Raw genomic sequence first — 21,066 nt, 5'->3', positions numbered from 1 at the left:
TTTATTTTTTAAACATTTTTTAACATTTATTACTGTGACACAGAGAGACACAACATGAGCATGGGAGGGGTGGAGAGATGGGGAGACACGTAATCTGAAGTAGGCTCCAGGCTTTGAGCTGTCAGCACACAGCCTCACGCTGGGCTCTAACTCACAAACCATGAGATCATGACCTGAGCTGAAGTCTGACGCTTAACCATCTGAGCCACCCAGGTGCCCCAAATAAATAAACATTTTTAAAAAAGAAAAAAAATTGTAAAAGCAGCAAGACAAAAGAAATCCTAATTTTACATGGGAAAATCTATAACGCTAGCTGAAGATTTCTTAACAGAAACATGGCAAACCAGAAGGGAGTGGCATGAGGTATTCAAAGTGCTGAATGGGAAACATCTGCAGCAGAGAATACTTTATCCAGGAAGGCTGTCATTCAGAATAAAGGAGCAAAAAATAGTTTTCCAGACAAAACTAAGAGTTTGTGATCACTGAACCAGCGTTGTAACAGATATTAAAGGGGACTCTGAGTGGAAAGGAGAGACCAAAAGTGACAGTATTAGGGCAGGAAACACAAAAGCAGTAAAAATGAATATTTTTGTAAAAATCAAGTCAAGGAATTCAGAAAAAAGACATAAAATGTAATAACATATCTAAAACATGATGAGGAGAGGAAGAAAGAATGGATTGATACTTGATTTGCAGAAGAGGTTATATACAAACTTAATGGTAACCATATATTAAAAACCATTAATAAACATGCAAAGTATAAAGAGAAATCCTATTATATTACTGAAGAAAATCAGCAAAACATGAGAGAAATGCAAGAAAGGATCAGAGAAAATCTCCAGAAGCAAACACAAAACATGGAATAAAATTGCAATAAATATAAATCTATCAATAAGTACTTTGAATGTACATGGACTGAATACTCCAATCAAAAGACATAGTGTGTCAGAATGTATAAAAAAACAAGGTCCATCGTTATTCTGCCTACAAGAGACTCATTATAGACCTAAAGCTACTTTCAGATTGAAAGTCGGGGGATGAAGAAATATTTATCATGCAAATGGACGTCAAAAGAAAGCCACAATTGTAATATTTATATAGGACAAACTCGACTTTAAGCAAAGATTATAACAAGACACAATAATGGCTCTCTATAATAATAATGGCGACAGTCCAACAGGAATATAGAACAATTGTAAATACGTATGCATCCAAGATGGGAGCGCTTAAATACATACAGTGATTAATAACAAAAGGTAAGGAACTAATTGATAGTAATATAATAACAGATAATGTGGGACTTTAACACCCCACTTACAACAATGGACAGGTCCTACAAATAGAAAATCAACAAGGAAACTATGGCTTTGAGTATCGTACTGGACCAGATGGACTAGACAGACATATTCAGAACTTCCATCTTAAGATAGTGGAATGCACATTCTTTTCTAGTGCATATGGAACATTTTCCAGAATATACCACATATTATGTCACAAAAATGGACTCAACAAATACAGGAAGATTGAAATCATGCCATGTACCTTTTTTGACCACAATGTTATGAAACTAGAAGTCAACAACAAGAAATAACTTGGAAAGAACACAAATATTTGGAGGTTAAATAACATACTACTAAAGAATGAATGAGTCAACCAGGAAATAAAAGAAGAAAAAAAAATATGGGAACAAATGAAAATGAAAACACAACTACCAAAATGTTTAGGATGCAGCAACAAGTGGTGCTAAGGGAAGTATCAGTAATATAGGCCAATGTAAAGAAACAGGAACAATCTCAGGTAAACAACCTTACCTACACCTAAAGGAACTTGTAGAAGAACAACAAATAAAGCCTAAGGCCAGTAGAAGGAGGGAAATAATAAAGATTAGAGCAGAAATAAATGATACAGAAACTGAGAAAACAATAGAACAAGTCAATGAAACCAGGAACCCGTTCTTTGAAAAAATTAATTAAATTGATAACCCCCTAGCCAGGTTTATCAAAAAGTAAAGGTAAAGGATCCAGATAAATAAAACCATGAATGAAAGTGGAGAAATAACAACCAACAACACAGAAATACAAATAATAAGAGAATACTATGAAAAACTATATGGCAAAAAAATTGGACAACCTAGAAGAAATGGATAAATTTCTAGAAGCATATCAACTACCAAAATTGAAACAGAACAAATAGAAAATTTGAGCAGACACAGCACCAGCAAGAAATTGAATTAGTAATGAAGAATCTCCCAACAAACAGTAGTCCAGGAGCAGATGGCTTCACAGGTAAATTCTACCAAACATGTAAAGAAGAGTTAATACTTATTTTCAATATATTCCAAAAAATAGAAAAAAGGAAAAATTACAAATTCATTCTATGAGGACAGCATTTCCCTGATAAGAAAATCAGATAAATACACCACTGAAAAAGACAACTGCAGGTCAGTATCTCTGACAAACATGGATTAAAAATCCTCAACAAAGTACTAGCAATTGATTCCTATCTGCATTAAAAAAATCATTCAGCACAATAAAGTGGGATTTATTCTTGGATTGCAAGGGTGATTTAATGTTTGCAAATCAATCAGTGTGATACACCATATTAATAAAGGATAAGAACCACGTGATCATTTCAATAGATGCAGAAAAATCATTTGACGAAGTACATCCATTCATAATAAAAACCGTAAACAAAGTAGGTTTACAGGAATATACCTCAACATAATAAAGGCCATGTACTAAAAACCCACAGCTAATATCATTCTCAATGGGGAGAATACTGAGAGCATTTCCCCAAAGATCAAGAACAAAACAGCAATGTATACTCTCACCGCTGTTATTGAATATAGTACTGGGAGTGCTAGTCATAGCAATCAGACAGCAAAAAGAAATAAAAGGCATTCAGATCAGCAAGGAAGAAGTAAAAGCTTTACTATTTGCAGATGACATAGTGTTATTATACAAATAACCTGATAGACTCCACCAAAAATCTGCTAAATCTGATGAATCCATTAAGTTTGCAAGATATAAAATCAAAGTATAGAAATCTGTTCCATTTCTATACATCAATAATGAAGTAGCAGAAAGAGATATCAAGGAATGAATCCCATTTACAATTGAATCAAAAACAATAAGATACTTTAGAATAAATTTAATTAAAGAGGTGAAAGACCTATTCTCTGAAACTATGAAACACTGAAGAAAGAAATTGAAGGACACGGAGAAATGGGAAGACATTCCATGCTCATGGACTGAAAGAACAAATATTGTTAAAATGTCTATACTAGCCAAAGCAATCTGTACATTTAATGCAATCCCTATCAAACTACCACCAGCATTTTTCACAAACCTAGAACAAATAATCCTAAAATTTGTTTGAACTCAGAAAAGACACTGAATAGCCAAAGCAGTCTTGAAAAAGAGAAGCAAAGTTGGAAGCATCACACTTGTAGTCTTCAGGATATATTACAGTGTTTTAATGGTCAAAATAGTATGGTAGTGGCATAAAAATAGACACAGACAATGGAATAGAAAGGAAATCCAGAAATGAACCCACAAATACATGGTTAATTAATCTTTGACAAAGCAGGAAGGAATATCCAATTGGAGAAAGACATTCTTTTCAACAAATGTGTTGGGAAAACTGGATGACAACACGCACAAGTGTTGGACCACTTTCTTATATCACACACAAAAACAAATTAAAAATGGATTAACAACCTAAATGTAAGATCTGAAACTATAAAAATCCTAGAAGAGAACACAGGCTTTGACATCGGCTAGAGCAACTTCTTTCTAGGTTTGTCTCTTGAGGCAAGGGAAACAAAAGCAAAAATAAACTTTTGTGACTTCATCAAAATAAAAATCTTTTGCATAGTGAAGGAAACATCAAAACTGAAAGGCAGCTTATGGAATAGAAGATATTTGCAAATGACATATTGGATAAAGAGTATCCAAAATACATAAAGAGCTCAACACCCTAAAAACAAAAAATCCAATTAAAATGGGCAGAAGACATTCATAGACATTTTTCCAAAGAAGACATACAGATGGCCCACAGACACATAAAAGATGTTCATTATCACTGATGTTCAGAGAAACCTGAATGAAAACTACAATGAGTTATCACCTCACACTTGTCAGAGGGGTAAAATCCAAGACATAAGAAAGGTTAGTGAGGGTGTGGAGATAAAGGAACCCTCTTGCACTCTTTGTGGGAATTCAAACTGGTGCAGCCACTGTGCAAAATGGTATGGATGTTTTTCATTTTTCAGCTCATTAAAAATAGAAGTAACCCTATGATCCAGTAATTGCATTACTGGGTATTCACACAAAAAATACAAAAACACTAATTCAAGGGGTTACATGCACTTCTCTGTTTATTTGCAGCATTATTACAATACGCAAACTATGGAAACAGCCCATGTCCATCAGTAGATGAATGGATAAAGAAAATATGTCTATATATAAATGCATACATGTAAATGTTATATATATGTTTATATACACATATATATATATACAATGTAAACATATATTTACACACATACACACACAGTGGAATATTGTTCAGCCATGGAAAAGAATGGAACCTTGCCATTTGCAAGAACATGAACAGAGCTAAAGTGTATAATGCTAAGCGAGATAAGTCAGTCAGAGAAAGAAAGACAAGTACCATTTGATGTTACTCATATGTGGAATTTAAGAAATAAAACAAATGAATGAAGGAAAAATAGACCCAGAAACAGACCATTAACTAAGAACAAACTGGTGGTTACCAGATGGGAGGTGGATGGGCAATGGGTGAACTTGGCAATGGTTATTAAAGAGTACATTTAAGGGGTGTCGAAGTGGCTCAGCCAAGTTAAGCATCTGACTTCAGCTCAAGTCATGATCTTGCAGTTTGTGAGTTCAAGCCCTGCATTGGGCTCTCTGTCAGTGCAGAGCCCACTTCAGATCCTCTGTCTCCCTCTCCCTGTGTCCTTCCCTCACTTGTGCACTCTCTCTCAAAAATAAATAAACATTACAAAAAAGAGTACATTAAAAATCCCTGAATTTGTCATAAGTTTTTGAAGTTCATTTTTTAATTCTCATTCCAAATAGTATCCGCATATTGGAATTTATTATTTTTAAGTTTCTCAAGTCTTTCACTCCATTTTGCTTTGTTTGTTTGTTGAAATCAGGTTATGTCATTTGCCCTATAGAGTTTCTGAATTCTTGAAATTTTTTAAATGAATTCCTATGGTGTCTGTTTCACTGTCTTTATCTTATGTATCAAGGTAGTATAGGGCAGCTAACTGATAATTCATATTTAAATTGAGAGCTGGAAGATTTTGCTTTAACTTCATTAATCTTTATCCCCTACTAAAAATCTCAGTCTTTCAAATACCAGAATACTCTAATTGTGTTATTCTACAAAACACACCTAGCAGTTTCATAATAAAATGACATCACTACTACCAACAATAACGATTAGAAACATATTATGAAACACATTGCTAAGAAGTTTTAAATTTTTTGTTGTTTTTACATTTGTATTTTTTGCTGTTCTCTCTGTCCTTTGGGTATATTGCCCATTAGGAATGGACAATCAGGGGTGCCTGGGTGGCTCAGTTGGTTGAGTAGACAACTTCGGGTCATGATCTCATGGCTCATGAGTTCGAGCCCCATGTAGGGCTCTATGCTGACCTCTTGGAGCCTGCAGCCTGCTTCAGATTCTGTGTCTCCCTGTCTCTCTGCCCCTCCCCTGCTCACATTCTTGTCTCTCTCTGTCCCAAAGGTAAACAAACATTAAAAAAAAGGAATGAACAATTAATTGCATGGTTGCAGGTACACTATGAATTGTTCTTCTCTGTGCTCATTGTCTCTACATGGTTTATTTCATTTTCCTTTTAATTTTTAAGGCTTACCTTTTTAACTTTACATTTTTAAGTTGAAAAAATTTTATACTTTTCACAGGACTCTTTAGTAAAAAAAAAAGTTCTTTGCTACATGGTGATACATTTCTAAAGCAGAACTAATAATTAGGGACTGTTTTTATGTTAGACTATAATTAATGCTGTTTATTACAAAATAGGTAACACAATTTCTTATAGAAGAGAGCTTTAAATTTTAATTCTATTAGTAAAGAAGAGGAAACCCCTATGTTTATGTTCCAAGTGAAGTTGGATAAGGCACTATTTTACCATATTATTTCAGCTGTCATATTGTGACCTGGTTGGTGTCCCTTCTGTGATCCAATTGGTCTTACATTTTTTTCACATTTTTTGGTGATGCTAGTATTTAAAATAGTTCTCATGCATAGTGCACAAGTTTATCTTGTGTTTTTAAGTGCAAGAAATATGATATTCCTTATAGAGAAAATATGTGTGTTCAATATACTTTGTTTAAGAATGAGTTATAGTGCTGTTGGCCATAAGTTTAATGTTAATGAGTTAACAATGTGTATTAAATAAGGTGTTTTTATTTTTTTAAATCCTTTTTTAGAACGAAGGTGTTTTTAAATGGAAACATGTATATCAGGGCACCTGGGTGGCTCAGTCGGTTGAGTGTCCGACTTCAGCTCAGGTCATGATCTCACAGCTCATGAGTTCAAGCCCAGCATCAGGCTCTGTGCTGGCAGCTTGGAGCCTGGAGCCTGCTTTGGATTCTGTGCCTCCCTCTCTCTCTGCCCCAACCCACTCGCATTCTGTCTCTGTCTCTCTCAAAAATAAATAAACATTTAAATGGAAACACATATAAATCAAGGTTACATATTGGTCAGCTGATGAAATCATAACCAGAGGCTTGCAAGAAATTAAGTGTTTATTTTCCCTAGGAGCAGTGTTTCAGTATTCCTTAAATAAATGTTCACAGCTACTTTGTGAAATGCAACTACTGCAAATAATGACAATCAACTATAGTTTGATTACAGAAGTGTTTGGAAGGTTTGTGTCTTATATGGGAGTTATCCTGATGCTCATCTTCAGTCTTGGTTTTTGTAAATCTCTTTTACAATAGAATTTTTTCCTAAAACCTGTTAACTTCTGGAGGAAGCCAGTTTTTATCTCTCATTAATTTTAAACAAGTCATTTATAATTTTGAATTGACAAATCATTATTTTGAAGTTACAAATAATTTTAATGCAAAGTCTTAACCTTGTGAAAAGTACGATTGGCTTTGTTCAATTTTAATGCTCTTTAACAGCTTTATTAGCTTGTATGTTTGCATACTACCCTCAAACTCTAATACTTTTTGAATATCTTGTTTAATTTTCTAAATCAGGAATTGACTTTTTTTTCTATAAAGGATTAGTAAGTTTTTAGACTGTACAGAACATAAGGCCACATATCCTTCTTTGTTTTTTGTTTATTTTTATTTTCATAAACCTTTAAATATTAATAAAAAAATTTAGTTCAGAGACCAGGCCAGATTTAGCCAAGAGCGGTAGTTTGCCAATTCCTATTCTAAATTTTTCACTGTGGTATGCAGTCAGCTGCCTCTCTTTGGGTAGGGATCCCTTCTTCATCAGTATAACCTGTTTTTGAAAAGCCTGAATATGCCAATGTGCTATTTTCTTTGGACCAAAATCTTGGCCTTTTTTGTTTAGAGACAACAAATATGCTATATTTTATTGTTATTATGTTTCTCAACCAGAGCCTGATAAACATCAAATACATGGAAGAAGAAAAATGAAGTGTAAGCACAGCCACTTAACATCTTCGTCCAGGGAGGAAAGATTGAGGAGCAAAAATTAATTGCCCATTTACCAAAGACAAACCAGTTTTACATTATACATATAATGTTTATGATTACCATAAAAAGAAAGGCATTCCCATGTTTTTCAGATATATAACCTGGGACATGAGCATAGTACTGTCCAGTAGGAATTTCTTCGATGATGGAATTACTGTGTATCTGTGCTGTACAGTACACTGTTGAGCATGTGAAATGGGGCTAATATGACTAAGGAAATAAATTTAACATTTTACTTACTTTATTTTAATTTAAATAATCACAAGTAGCTAATAGTTAGCATATTGTGCAGCATAACTCTAAGAGCTTAAGTAACTTGTCCAGATTTAGACAGATCCACAGCTGGAATTCAAAACCAGGCCTGTGTAACTCCTAAGCTCATGTTTTTTCCATTTTACCACACTGCCTCATAAATAAAAGGTGGATTGACCCTACCCTACTGAGTAGAAAATGTAGTAAATGCAAATTTATGTAGGCATTTTTCAAGATATATTAACTTTTTAGGCCACTAGTTTAGTTAATCTAGACTCTGGAGCACTAGATCATAAGTATCAAACAATATGAACATATTTTATAGTTTATATAAAATAGTTCTATGTTACTGTATTATGCAAAGTAAGATAAATACACTCTGAGAAGATTTGGGTATTGAAAAATATTTAGGTATTAACTTACTTCAAAAGTGGTGGGTTTTTTTGTATCTAAGGAATAAGGTCTAACCAGGTGTTTTAAAATAGTTTTTAAGTGTAAGAATTGACATTCTTTAATCACTTCAGATATATTAACAAGATTTCTCAGGTGCATGGGAGAGAGTATCATTGATTACATCAGCTTTAATATTTTTTTTTGCTGAAAAATGACACAGATATGATGTAGAAATCTTATTTCATTAGTGGATACCAAGTGTAAAAAATCAAAAGTAATGTCGTTTGGGAAGGCAGGCCTAAATAAATTATTCTGTGATGCTGGCATGTGTACCAAAGGGAAGCTTGAAGGGAAAATAACAGTGAACAAATCTTTATCAGTTTTGAGTCTTCATTTTACCCTGTGTTTCTGGAGTCTCAATCTAAATCAGAGTTATGCCTGGCTCAAACAAGAAGTTGCCTAACTAGTTTCAGTAGCTTCCCTTATTCTGCTCAGAAAATATTGAAAACTGTGTTAGAAATGAAGTTTAGACACTATCACTGTTATCAGAGAACACGTAAAATTCTTTGGCTAGTATTTGTTCCAGTTCTTGTACAGTTTCACTTGTGTGTAATCAAAAGAGACCTCTTTCCTCTGGATGTCCTTTGTCAATTTCATCAAACCTCCTTTCCTATGTAAAACTTTAACAGTATTTGTTCCCTGGAAAGCTTTTCATTTGGCCTTGAACACATAATCTTTAGGAATTATTTTGGTGCCTGAATGAACACTGGAGCACTTTGTTCTAAGAGCCAGTGATTTTCCTGCATTCTTATTTCAAATCAAGCTATATCTGAAACAGAGGTCACTTTTGGCTTTAGATTAAGCACGAGACAGAGAAAGAGCAATGTGTTGAGAAGTTAAGAAAAAGGATTTGTAATGGTAAGAAATTACTTTTATAAATAATATAAGTTGTATTTCAAGATACAGCTTGAATCACCTAGTACTCCTTATCACCCTAGTCTTTTACTTTCTCCATAGAATTTATCATTTTGTAATATATCATTTATTTATTGTGTTTATTGCCTGTTTGTGCTCCACTAGAATGTCAGCTCCATAAGAGCAAGAATCTTTGTTTTTTTTTTTTTTACTGATAATATCCTAAGCATGGAGGGTGTGGTCTGATAGTATTTCCTGAGCATGGTCTGACACTTATTTGTAGACTGAATGAATACCATGATCTTTTCTACTTCATCACTCAAATTTTGTATTCACTTATTAATAATTATTTTATTGATATATTCTACATGAAGTACACAGTTTAAAAATTAATAAAAATAATATTTTACCATCTAGTATGGTAAGAGAATTTTAGGAATTATATTCTAAAAATGTATGAAGCAATTTGGAGTGCTTGAGTTTTTACTACTTCAAATGAAACCCATTTTGTTCTAGGATACCAAATTTATCAGGAAATGGAAAATGAGGTTTTCAATTAAAAATATGTTTTTGATATATCTTTCTCAGATGGGAAAACTGATAACCATACCTGCAGGTCTGATGTGTGCATCTATAAGTGTACATGCAGCCAAAGAAGAAGAATTGAAAAAGCATCTAGTAAAACCAGAGCAGGTAATTTGCCTACAAAAGTTTGTGAATTTTGTATAACATAAATATGCAAAAGCCATGAGTGTTTTTTTTGAGTTATATCCATTCATCAAAAATATATCTTTAATGAAAATGTTAAGCACGTTTTAGAAGTTGAAAGAGGGGCACCTAGGTGGCTTAGTCAGTTAAGCATCTGACTTTGGCTCAGGTCATGATTTCGCAGTTCATGAGTTCAAGCCCCACATCGGGCTCTGTGCTGACAGCTTGGAGTCTGGAGCCTGCTTTAGATTCTGTGTCTCCCTCTCTCTCTTCCCCTTGCCTGCTGTCTCTCTCTCTCTCTCTCTCTCTCTCTCTCTTTCTCTCTTTCTCTCTCAAAAATAAATATACATTAAAAAATATAAAAAGGAAGTTGAAAGAAATAGTTATAGGGTGTATCAAAATAAATACTGTATTTATTATATTTAAATCAAACATCTAGGAGGAGATTCAGATAGTGGAGGAGTAGGGTGACCCAGGCTTGCCTTGTCCCTTGAAAACAGCTAGATAAATATCAAATCATTCTAATCACCCAAGAAATAGATCGGAGGCCTGAGCGAACAAACTGCACAACTAGAGATAAGAAAAACTGCCACATTATGGAAGGTAGGAATTGCAGAGAGTTGATTTGGAGGATAAAAGAGCTGTGGGCATTGAGGAGGGGAGGGAGCCCTGATCATGACAGAGGAGTGAGAATGAGGGAGAATGTGAAGAGAGAGAGCGACAGAGAGAGAAAGAGTGAAAACACGCACAAATGATTGCATGACAAAAACCTCTTGCCAAAACCCACTGACTTGGAAAAGGAGAGAGGCTAAATACCATAAGTTTTTGTAAGCAATGGAGTGCAGAGTCTGAAGTCTTGGAGGTCTGTCCCATTGCCAGTGTCCTCTGGTGGGCTTAGCAGTGCTCTGGTGGGGAAGGAGGGCAAAAAACCAGGAGCAGGAAGGGTGGCCTGAGGATCCCCAGGGTTGCACAAGGAGAAGCACTTGCCTTTATTGTAGTGCATTTGGGAGAGGTGGCATGGCCTCTCCAGGGACAAAAGCCATGGCAGGCACCATTGAGTGTCCCTGTTCACTAACATAGAAACAGGGATGCCAGGTGAGTGTGGCAAGCCTTTGTGTGGGCTTCTTGCTTCTCTTTACTATAAACTCAGAGCTGCTATGCAGTCATGTGACTGTTTTCTGGGACAAGCTGATGTCCTGCCACAGTGCAGTGAGACCCTCCCCCAGAGGATCTGCACAGGTCTGTGTCACTAGGATCTCTTGGATTTGGAGTTTTGAAAACCAGCTGCATGCCTGAGATAAAACACAGGAGTGCTGTGCCAGCTTGCAGGCAGACAGCTCAGATGCAGGCAGGGTGAAGGCAGTGATCTGAGAGAAGCCTGGGATACAGGAGTGGTGATCATTTCCTCTTCTCTGAGGGCTTCCTCAGAGGTAAGGAAAAAGTGCAGGTAAATCTCTCCTAGGACAAGTCTGCCTGAGAATCTGGGCCCCATCCCCATCCCCAGACAACCAGCACAAACCCCTTGTGTGTACCAACTCTAGTGATCATAAAGTGCTACAAAGCTTAAGCCCTAGGGGAAATAGGATCTAACTTCCTTTGCTTTTATTAATCTTTTTGTATGGGATACAGAATAATTTATTTAATTTATTTAAAAAAAATTTTAATTTAATTTTATTATTTTACCTTTTTTGGATCTAGCTTCTTTTAACAAGCAGACCAAAACACACCTAGGACGTAGCTTCTTTTTTTAAAAAATTTTTAACGTTTTAATTTATTTTTGAGAGATGTAGACAGAGCACGAGTGGGGGAGGGGCAGAGAGAGAGGGAGGCATGGAACCCAAAGCAGTCTCCAGGCTCTGAGCTGTCAGCTCAGAGCCCAATGATGGGGCTCGAATACAAGAACCATGAGACCATGACCTGAGCTGAAGTCGGATGTTTAACCAACTGAGCCACTCAGGTGTCCCTATAATAGGCTTTTTTAACAATCATACAAAAAAGCAGTGATCCAGACAAAAATGACAAGATGGAGGAATTCACCCCAAGAGAAAGAACAGGAAGTCACAGCCAGGTATTTAATCAATATAGATACAAGTAAGATGTCTGAACCAAACTTTAAAACAATAATCATAAGGACACTAGCTGGGATTGAAAAAATAAGAGAAGACACTAGTGAATTCCTTACTGCAGAGATAAAAGAACTAAAAACTACTCAGGCTGAAATAAAAAAATGCTGTAACCAAGATGCAAAGCCAAATATATGCAGACATTGAGGATGGATGAAGCAGAGGAACCAATAAGTGATATAGAAGATAAAATTATGGGAAGAAACTGAAGCCAAAATAAAGAGGGAAAGAAAGGTATTGGCTTACAAATATATATAGAACTCAATACCTCCTTAAAGCATAATAATATTTGTATCATAGGCATCTCAGAAGAAGAAAAAGAGAAAGGGGCAGAAGCTTTATTTGAGCAAATTTTGGCTGAAAACATCCCTAATCTGAGGAAGTAAATAGGCATCAAAATCCAAGATACACAGAGAACTCTGATTAATTCAACAAAGCTGACTATCACCGAGATATATCATAGTCAAATTCACAAAATGCATAGATAAGGAAAGGAAAGAATCCTGAAAGTAGCAAGGGGAAAAAGTCCTTAACCTACAAAGAAAGACATCAGGTTCCCAACATATCTTTGTAGAGAAACTTGGCAGGCCAGAAGGGAGTAGTATGATATATTCAGTGTGCTGAATGGGAAAAATATGCAGCCAAAAATACTTTATCCGGCAGGCTGCCATTCAGAATAGAAGCAGAGATAGAGTTTCCCAGACAAAAACAAAAGGAATTTGTGACCACTAAAAAAGTCCTATAAGAAATATTAAAGGGGCTCTTTTGGTGGGGGGATAAAAAACCAAAAGCAGCAACCACTACAAAAGAACAGAGAACATCGTCAAAAACACCAATTTCAGGTAACACAATGGCACTAAATTCATATCTATCAATAATTACTCTGAGTATAAATGGACTAAATGCTCTTATCAAAACACATAGAGTATCAGAACAGATATAAAAAAAAAAAACGCAGGGGTGCCTGGGTGACTCGGTAGGTTAAGCGTTTGACTCTTGATTTCAGCTCAGGTCATGATGTCATGGTTTTGAGTTCGAGCCCTGTGTTTGGCTTTTTGATGACAGCATGGAGCCTGCTTGGGATTCTCTCTGCCCCTCTCCCTGCCCTTCTCCCACACTTTCTCTCTCAAAAATAAATGAATATTAAAAAAAAGTCTTAAAAACCAAAAACACAACCCATGTATATGCTTCCTACAAGAGACTCATTTTAGACCTAAAAACACCTACAGATTAACAGTGAGGGGATGGAGAAATATTTATCACACAATTGGACATCAAAACAAAGCATGGTACCAATACTTAGACAAACTAGATTTTATTTTATTTTATTTTTTTATTATTTTTTAAAATGTCCATTTATTTTTGAGAGAGTATGAGTGGGGAAGGGGCAGAGAGAGGGATACACAGAATCTGAAGCAGGCTCCAGGCTCTGAGCTGTCAGCACTGAGCATGACACATGGCTCGAACCCACGAACCGTGAGATCATTACCTGAGCAGAAATTGGATGCTTAGCCGACTGAGCCACCCAGGTGCCCCCAGACAAACTAGATTTTAAACTAAAGAGTGTAACAAGAGATGAAGAAGTACACTATATCATCATAAAAAGGAGTATCTGACAAGATCTAACAGTTCTAAATATAATGTCCCCAACATTGGAGCACATAAGTATATAAATAAATTAATAGCAAATATAAAGAAACTCAATAATACAGTAATAGTAGGGGACTTTGGCACCCCTATACATCAATGGACAGAACATCTAAGCAGAAAATCAACAAGGAAGGAATGCCTTTGAATGACATACTGGACTAGATGGATTTAATATATATATTCATAACATTTCATCTTAAAGCAGCAGAACGTACATTCTTTTCAAGTGCACATGGGATGTTCTCCAGAATAGATCACACACTGGGTCACAAATCAGCCCACAAAAAGTACAAAAAGATTGAAATAATACCATGCATATTTTCAGACCACAATGTTGTGAAACGTGAAGTCAACCACAAAAAAAATGTGGAAAGTCAACAGATACATAGAGATTAAATAACATCCTATTAATGAATGGGTTAACTGGGAAATTGAAGATGAAATAAAGATACATGGAAGCAAGTGAAAAAAAACAACAGTCCAAAACATTTGGGATGCAGCAAAGGCAATCCTAAGAAGCAAGTATATTGCAATACAGGACTACCTTAAGAAACAAGAAAAGTCTCATATGAAATCTAACATTACACCTAAAGGAGCCAGAAAAGGTACATCAAATAAAGCCTAAAGCCAACAGAAGAGATACAATAAAGATTAGAGCACAAATAAATGGTATAGAAACAAAAACAGTAGAACAAATCAATGAAACCAAGAGCTGCTTCTTTGAAAGAATAAATAAAATTGATAAACCTCTAGCCAGACTTATGAAAAAGACAAGAGAAAGGACCCAAATAAAATCAGGAAGGAAAGAGGAGAGATCACAATAAACACCACAGAAGTACAAGTAATTATGAGGATATTATGAAAAATTATATGCCAACAAAGTGGGCAGCCCTGAAGAAATGGATAAATTCCTAGAAACATAACAAACTACAAAAACTGAAGTTGGAAGAAATAGAAAATTTGAACAGATCCACAGCCAGGAAAGAAATTGAATCCATAATAAAAAATCTCCCAGCAGACAAAAGCCCAGGGCCAGATGGCTTCCCTGGGTAATTCTACCAGACATTTACGGAAGAGTTAATACCTGTTTTTGTCAAACTATTCCAAAAAATAGAAGGAAAATGTCAAAACTCATTCTATCCAGGTCAGCATTACCCTGATTCCAAAATGAGACAAAGTCCCTGCTGAAAAGGAGATTTACAGGCTAATATCCCTGATGAACATGGATGCAGCATTTCTCAACAAGATACTATCAAATTGAATCCCAACAGTACATTAGAAGAATCATTCACCACGATCATCTGGGATTTATTCCTGGGCTACACAGTGTGATATACTGTATTAATAAAATAAAGGGTAAGAACCATATGATTCAATAGATGCAGAAAAAGCATTTGACAAAATACAGCATCCATTCTTGATAAAAACCCTCAACCAAGTAGATATAGATTGAACCTACCTCATCATCATAAAAGTTATATATGAAAGACCCACAGCTAAAATCATCCCCAATGGGGAAAAACAGCTTTTCCTCTAAGGTCAGGAACAAGACATGGATGTCCACTCATTATTATTTAATATAGTACTGGAACTCTTAGCCTCAGCAATCAGACAACAAAAAGAAATTGCATCCAAATCAGCAAGGAAGAAGTCAAACTTTCACTGTTTGCAAATGATATGATACTCTATGTAGAAAACCTGAAATACTCCAAAAAATTGCCATCACTAACACATGAATTTAGCAAAGTTGCAGGAAAAGAAATCCACATACAGAAATATGGTGCATTTCTATTTACCAATAATGAAGCAGCAGAAAAAGAAATGAAGGAATAACCCCATTTACAGTTACAGTAAAAACAATAATAGACCTAGGAAAAAACATACTCAAAGTGGTAAAAGATCTGTACTCTGAAAACTATAGAATAGTTATGAAGGAAATTGAAGAGGACACACAGAAATGGTATACTTTCCATGCTCATGGATTAGAAGAATAAATATTGTTAAAATGTCTATAATAACCAAAACAACTTAAACATTTACTGCAACCCCTATCAAAATACACCAGAATTATTCTCAGAGCTAGAACAATCTTAAAATTTTCGTGGAACCATAAAAGACTCAATAACCAAAGCAGTCCTGAAAAAAAAGCAAAGCTGGAGACACCACAATTTCAGACATCAAGCTGAATTACAGAGCTGTAGTCATCAAGACAGTATGGTAGTGGCACAAAACTAGATATGTAGATCAATGGAACAGAATGGAAAACCCAGAAATGGACCCACATTTATATGGTCAACTAATCTTCGATAAAGCAGGAATGAATATCTGATGGAAAAGACAGTTTCTTCAACAAATGGTATTGGGAAAACTGGGCATTGACACGCAGAAAATGACCACTTTCTTACACCATATACAAACATAAATTCTAAATGGATGAAAGACCTAAATGTGAGACAGGAAACCATCAAACTGATGAGATAACACAGGCAGCCACCTCTTTGACCTTGGCCAGAGCATCTTACTAAACATGTCAGTGGAGAAAAGGTAAACAAAAGTAGACATGAACTATTGGGATCTCGTCAAGATAAAAAGCTTCTTCACAGTGAAGTAAACAATCAACAAAACTAAAAGGCAGCCCATGGAATGGGGGAAGATGTTTGCAAATGACCTATCAGGTAAAGGGTTAGTATGCAAAATCTATAAAGTACTTATCAAACTCAACACCCAAAAAAAAACAATCCGGTGAAGAAATGTGCAAAAGACATGAATAGACACTTCTCCAAAGAAGACTTCCAGGTGGCTAACAGTCATATGAAAAGATCGTCATCATTCATCATCAGGGAAATACCAGTCAAAACCACAATAAGATACCACCTCACACCTTTCACAATGGCTAAAATTAACAACACGGGAAACGAGATGTTGGCAAGATTGTGGCAAATGGGGAACGCTCTTATACTGTGGTAGGAATTCATATTGGTTCAGCCACAGTATGGAATTTCCTCAAAAAGTTAAAACCTACCCTATGACCCAGAAATTGCACTACTAGGTATTTATCCAAAAGATACAAAAATACTAATTCATGGCAACATGCACCCTGATTTTAATAACATTATCAACAATAGCCAAACTATTGAAAGCCTAAGTGTCCATCGACTGATGACTGGATAAAGAAATTGTATATATATGATGGAATACTACTTAGCCATCAAAAGGAATGAAATTTTGCTATTTGCAAGTATATGGATGGAGCTAGAATGTATTATGCTGAGCAGTAATAAGTCCATCAGAGAAAGACAAATAGCATGTGATGTCACTCATATGTGGAATTTAGGAAACAAAATAGATCAATATGTAGCATGGGGGAAAAGGGAGGGAAACAAACCATTTGACTTAATGATAGAGAACCAACTGAGGGTTGATGGAGATAGGTGGGTGGGGTATGGGCTAAATGGGTGATGGGTATTAAGGAGGGCACTTTTTATGAAGAGCACTATGTGTTATATGTATGTTACAAATCACTAAATTCTACTGCAACCAGTATTACACTGTATGTAAGTAACTAAGATTTAAATAAAAGTTGGAATAAAAATAAAGCATCTAAAATCCTAACTTCAATGGAAAAGAAAAAAGTTACTAATTTTTCTTAATGAATAACAATATACAGGGGTTTAGTAATTATAAGCAGTTTGATTTTTTTCTCAACAAATTTATGTGAGCATACCTGATATTTGCAAACCTTTGTTTAAGAAATTCATTAAGATCTCAGTTTTGAAAGTGACCTTGGATATTTTCTAGTTTAGTCTTCTGTATGGTTCTGTAATCCTCTCTATGATAGGCACACAGAGTGGCCATTTATTTTTTACAATAATGAAACTCTGGATAAAAGAACCTAAGGCAGTCCATCCATTTTCTGGCAGCTCTCATTTTACCTAAGGTCTTTCCTTATGTCAAACACAAACCTGTCTCATAATAATTTCTATCCATTTGCTTTCCTGCTCTTCCGTTGGTGCTATACAGAAAAACTCTCATCCCTCTTGCATAAAACAACACTGCATATTTCAGTTATACTTTAACTAATTTTGCATACTGGATAAGTATATTATTAACTTTAATCCTCATATACCATAAATTGGAGTTCTTGTGTATAATGATCATTCTTTGCCAAAAATATGTAGCATAGTTAGTGTTTTCTAACAGATGTATTTTGACAACTATAGAATAGAGTCAGATTCTGACTTCTCTTGTTCTAGGTAATATATTTCTATTTATACTATCTAAGAACACATTCATTTTTATATTTATATTTAAGTGTCCCTACAGTCAACCTTGCTTATAATTTACCTTTAACCATGACATAGTGAAGTTGGAGTTCTCTAAAATTAATTCAACCTCTTTACATGGGCTACTGGTAAGCTATGTCTTTTTCCAATCTGTACTTATGCATGTAGACTAGGGACAGTTATGCCTGTTTAACTTAAATCTTACTGATCCAGTCTATCATATCTAATTGTGGTTATTGATTTCTCCTTGCCATTGTACTTTTTTTAAGGGGATCTTTCTCTTTTATTAGATTAAAAAACACAAATAAAACTGTCGTAGACTATGGGTCTAGAGTTCTCTCTTGTCTAGCAAAAGAGCAGGACGCAGGATTGAAAGTGAGAGATGGATAATGTCTGGGAAAAGACAAGAGCCCCGAATAAGGGTCCTTGTCCCGTTTTTATTAGAATCAGAAGGCTTACAAACATGGCGATGGACATGCACAAAGGGACAATGAATCTGTGAACATTAACTTGTGGACTTGAGGGAAAGGGGTTCTTGAAGATATTCATGGTTAGGGGTTTGGGTTAATACAAAACAAAATCCGGGCACCGGGCAGTTGGGAGGAAGGTTCTTTACAGCGGATATGAGGCAGCATCTCTGTTTATTTTAGCTAGCCTAGTGGATGAGACAGATAGGGGAAATAACATCAGGGTTAATAAGGCACCTTTTGTTAACCATCTCTGCTCTGGGCTGCTTTGCCAGCAGTGCAGGGGTCCATAGTCTAATTACCAGTTTACCTAACCTGGCCCTATCCTCTTCTGAAAGCAGCTTTTCTGCTACAGTACTAAATTGGGGGTGCTTCCACCCTGAATATCTAATCTTGTTTACTTTATATACCTATATATTGGGCACCTTTGTGCCCGTTCCTATTTTAGGCCTTTGCCTCTCCCTCTCTATTCTGGGGGCTCTGCACCCCGTCTCTATTTTGGGGTGCCTTTGCACCGCCCTGTTCCTGGTGCCTTTGTGCCTCCCTATTCTCAGGTTGCCTTTGCACCCTCCTATTCTTGGGGTGCCAATCTAGTGTACCCAAACTTGTGTGTGAACATGTTATGACTTTGTATTTCTTTATGCCTTGTTAACCCATTGGTGTAAGTCCGGGGGATTCCTAAGCTCATCCCCCCCAAAAAACCAGGAGAACTTTGGGAAAAGTTCAGAGATGACAAAGGGGAGAAGCAGGGAGAGGAGGGGGAACATTAAGAGCCCCAAGTCAGGGCAGGAAAGAAGTTTCTAAGGACTAAACATCTCTTTATTTGACTATAATTTTCTGGTGGTAGGCTTGTGTCCCAGAGCCAGCCAGGGGCTTGGGATCTGGTGGGCCAGGGCCCAGTACTGAGGCAGTGGGTGACAGCCTCTGGGCAGTGCTCTACTACTTGATAATCTTGAAGGCTCAAGCAGTGGCACAGCTGATGTCTGTGACACGGTCCATGTGCAGGGTTGGGTCATGGGTCACAGGGCAGACCTCCGGAACAGGGACCTTTGGGAGCTACCCTAGAGGACATCATTCCTTGAATGTATAATCACTAAAAGTGGTGAAGGTATGGGAGCAGCAAGCAGGAGGCATGATGGGTTCAGGGCTGTCATGGGTAGTCAGTGCAGAAGCGATGGGAGCAGTATCCAGTCCTTCCACATTCACATTCTCTTCTTTAGGACCTGGCTCCCCAACAAGTGGCACTGTCACCGAATGATAGGTGTTTATGGGCCTAGGGCACTTCCACTTCTTCTGTACTTGCTTTTTGCCAGCCTCGAGCTGTTCATATGTCTCCAGTGTACATAAGTTGAACTCCTCTGATCTTGTTCTCCCCTGTACCCAAAGGAATGTCTGTAATGTATGCTCACCTGTAGACTGATGCATGGAATTCTGTCAGAGCCATCTTCCTCTAGTTCTAGTGGCAGTAGTGCCTTGTCTTCTCAGGCCTTCTGAGAGCTACCAGCTGGAGTGCTGACCTTTCGAGTCCTCAGGCTCTTGAGAGGCTCCTTATTGCTTTGGTAACTATTCAGAGCTTCCTTCTTGGCTCTTCTGCTTCTCTATCCCTGAATGGTTCATCCCCTTCATTGATGTCAGAGTCCTAGTCCACCTAATCCTCTGTGTTTGACTGGTGCCCTTGATACTCATTATCTCCTTATTCCTCTGTGAAACCCCCATAAGTCGTCTGATAGAACCCCTCTTCCTCTCTTGTCTCTAGGATCGCAGAAAGCTGGTTCCCTGCCGTCTTCCTGGGGACCTGGCCCTTAGCCAAACTCATACTGCCTACTGAGACTGTGCTAATAGCAACCCCTCACCCAGTGCCCTGTTCACTATTGTACTTTTTATCTTTTCTAGTCTTAAGTCACCTCAGATTTATCTACATTCTTAGAGAAATATATGTAAGTTTGAATCTGAATTCTGACTCCACCACTGACTAGTTGGATGACATTGGAGAGAATTCTTAATGGTGGCATAAATAATTGGATATATGAATGTACCATTATCAAACTACAGTTTACATAATTTTTTGGAAACTTAGCATATTTCCAGTTATTTTGCTATTATAATCGGTACTTTGATAAAATACCCTGTACACAAATCTTTATGTTCATCTATCAATATTTACTTAAATTTCTAGAAATGGAATTGTAGGCCAGAAAGCATAAAAAATATCAATATAGTGAGGTGCTTGGGTGGCTCAGTAGGTTAAGTGTCCGATTCTGGCTCAGATCATGATCTCATGGCTTGTGAATTTGAGCCCCTCATCAGGCTCTGTGCTGTCAGCTCAGAGCCTGGAGCCTGTTTCAGATTCTGTGTCTCCCTCTCTCTCTACCCCTCCCCAACTCGTGCTCTGTCTCTTTCTCTCAAAAATGAATAAATGTTAAAAGAAATTTAAAAAATATATATCAATACAGTGCCAAATCGAAATGCATAAAGGTAGTACTCATTTAACCAAAAATATTTCCTGAATTCCTCTTGTATGTGTGTGAGGCACTGTTATAAG

At 36.5% G+C, this 21,066-nt stretch overlaps 1 protein-coding gene and 1 pseudogene across 3 annotated transcripts in view; one reads left to right on the top strand and one right to left on the bottom strand.

The window, feature by feature from the left end:
- Window positions 1-21,066, top strand: part of APOOL (apolipoprotein O like) — a 94,604-nt gene that overhangs the window by 23,382 nt on the left and 50,156 nt on the right. For all 3 annotated transcript variants that reach the window (XM_042973722.1, XM_007093298.3, XM_042973721.1), the window contains exon 2: window positions 9,882-9,986. In XM_042973722.1, the coding sequence (XP_042829656.1) occupies window positions 9,882-9,986 (105 nt within the window). The remainder of the gene's footprint in view (window positions 1-9,881; window positions 9,987-21,066) is intronic.
- On the bottom strand, window positions 19,047-20,752 carry LOC122235239 (annotated as a pseudogene).

This window comes from Panthera tigris, chromosome X (assembly GCF_018350195.1).
Source record: "Panthera tigris isolate Pti1 chromosome X, P.tigris_Pti1_mat1.1, whole genome shotgun sequence".
In the NCBI taxonomy this organism is placed as follows: domain Eukaryota; kingdom Metazoa; phylum Chordata; class Mammalia; order Carnivora; family Felidae; genus Panthera; species Panthera tigris.
The sequence above is the reverse complement of the archived record's forward strand: the minus strand, read 5'-3'. Positions and strand labels throughout refer to the sequence as shown.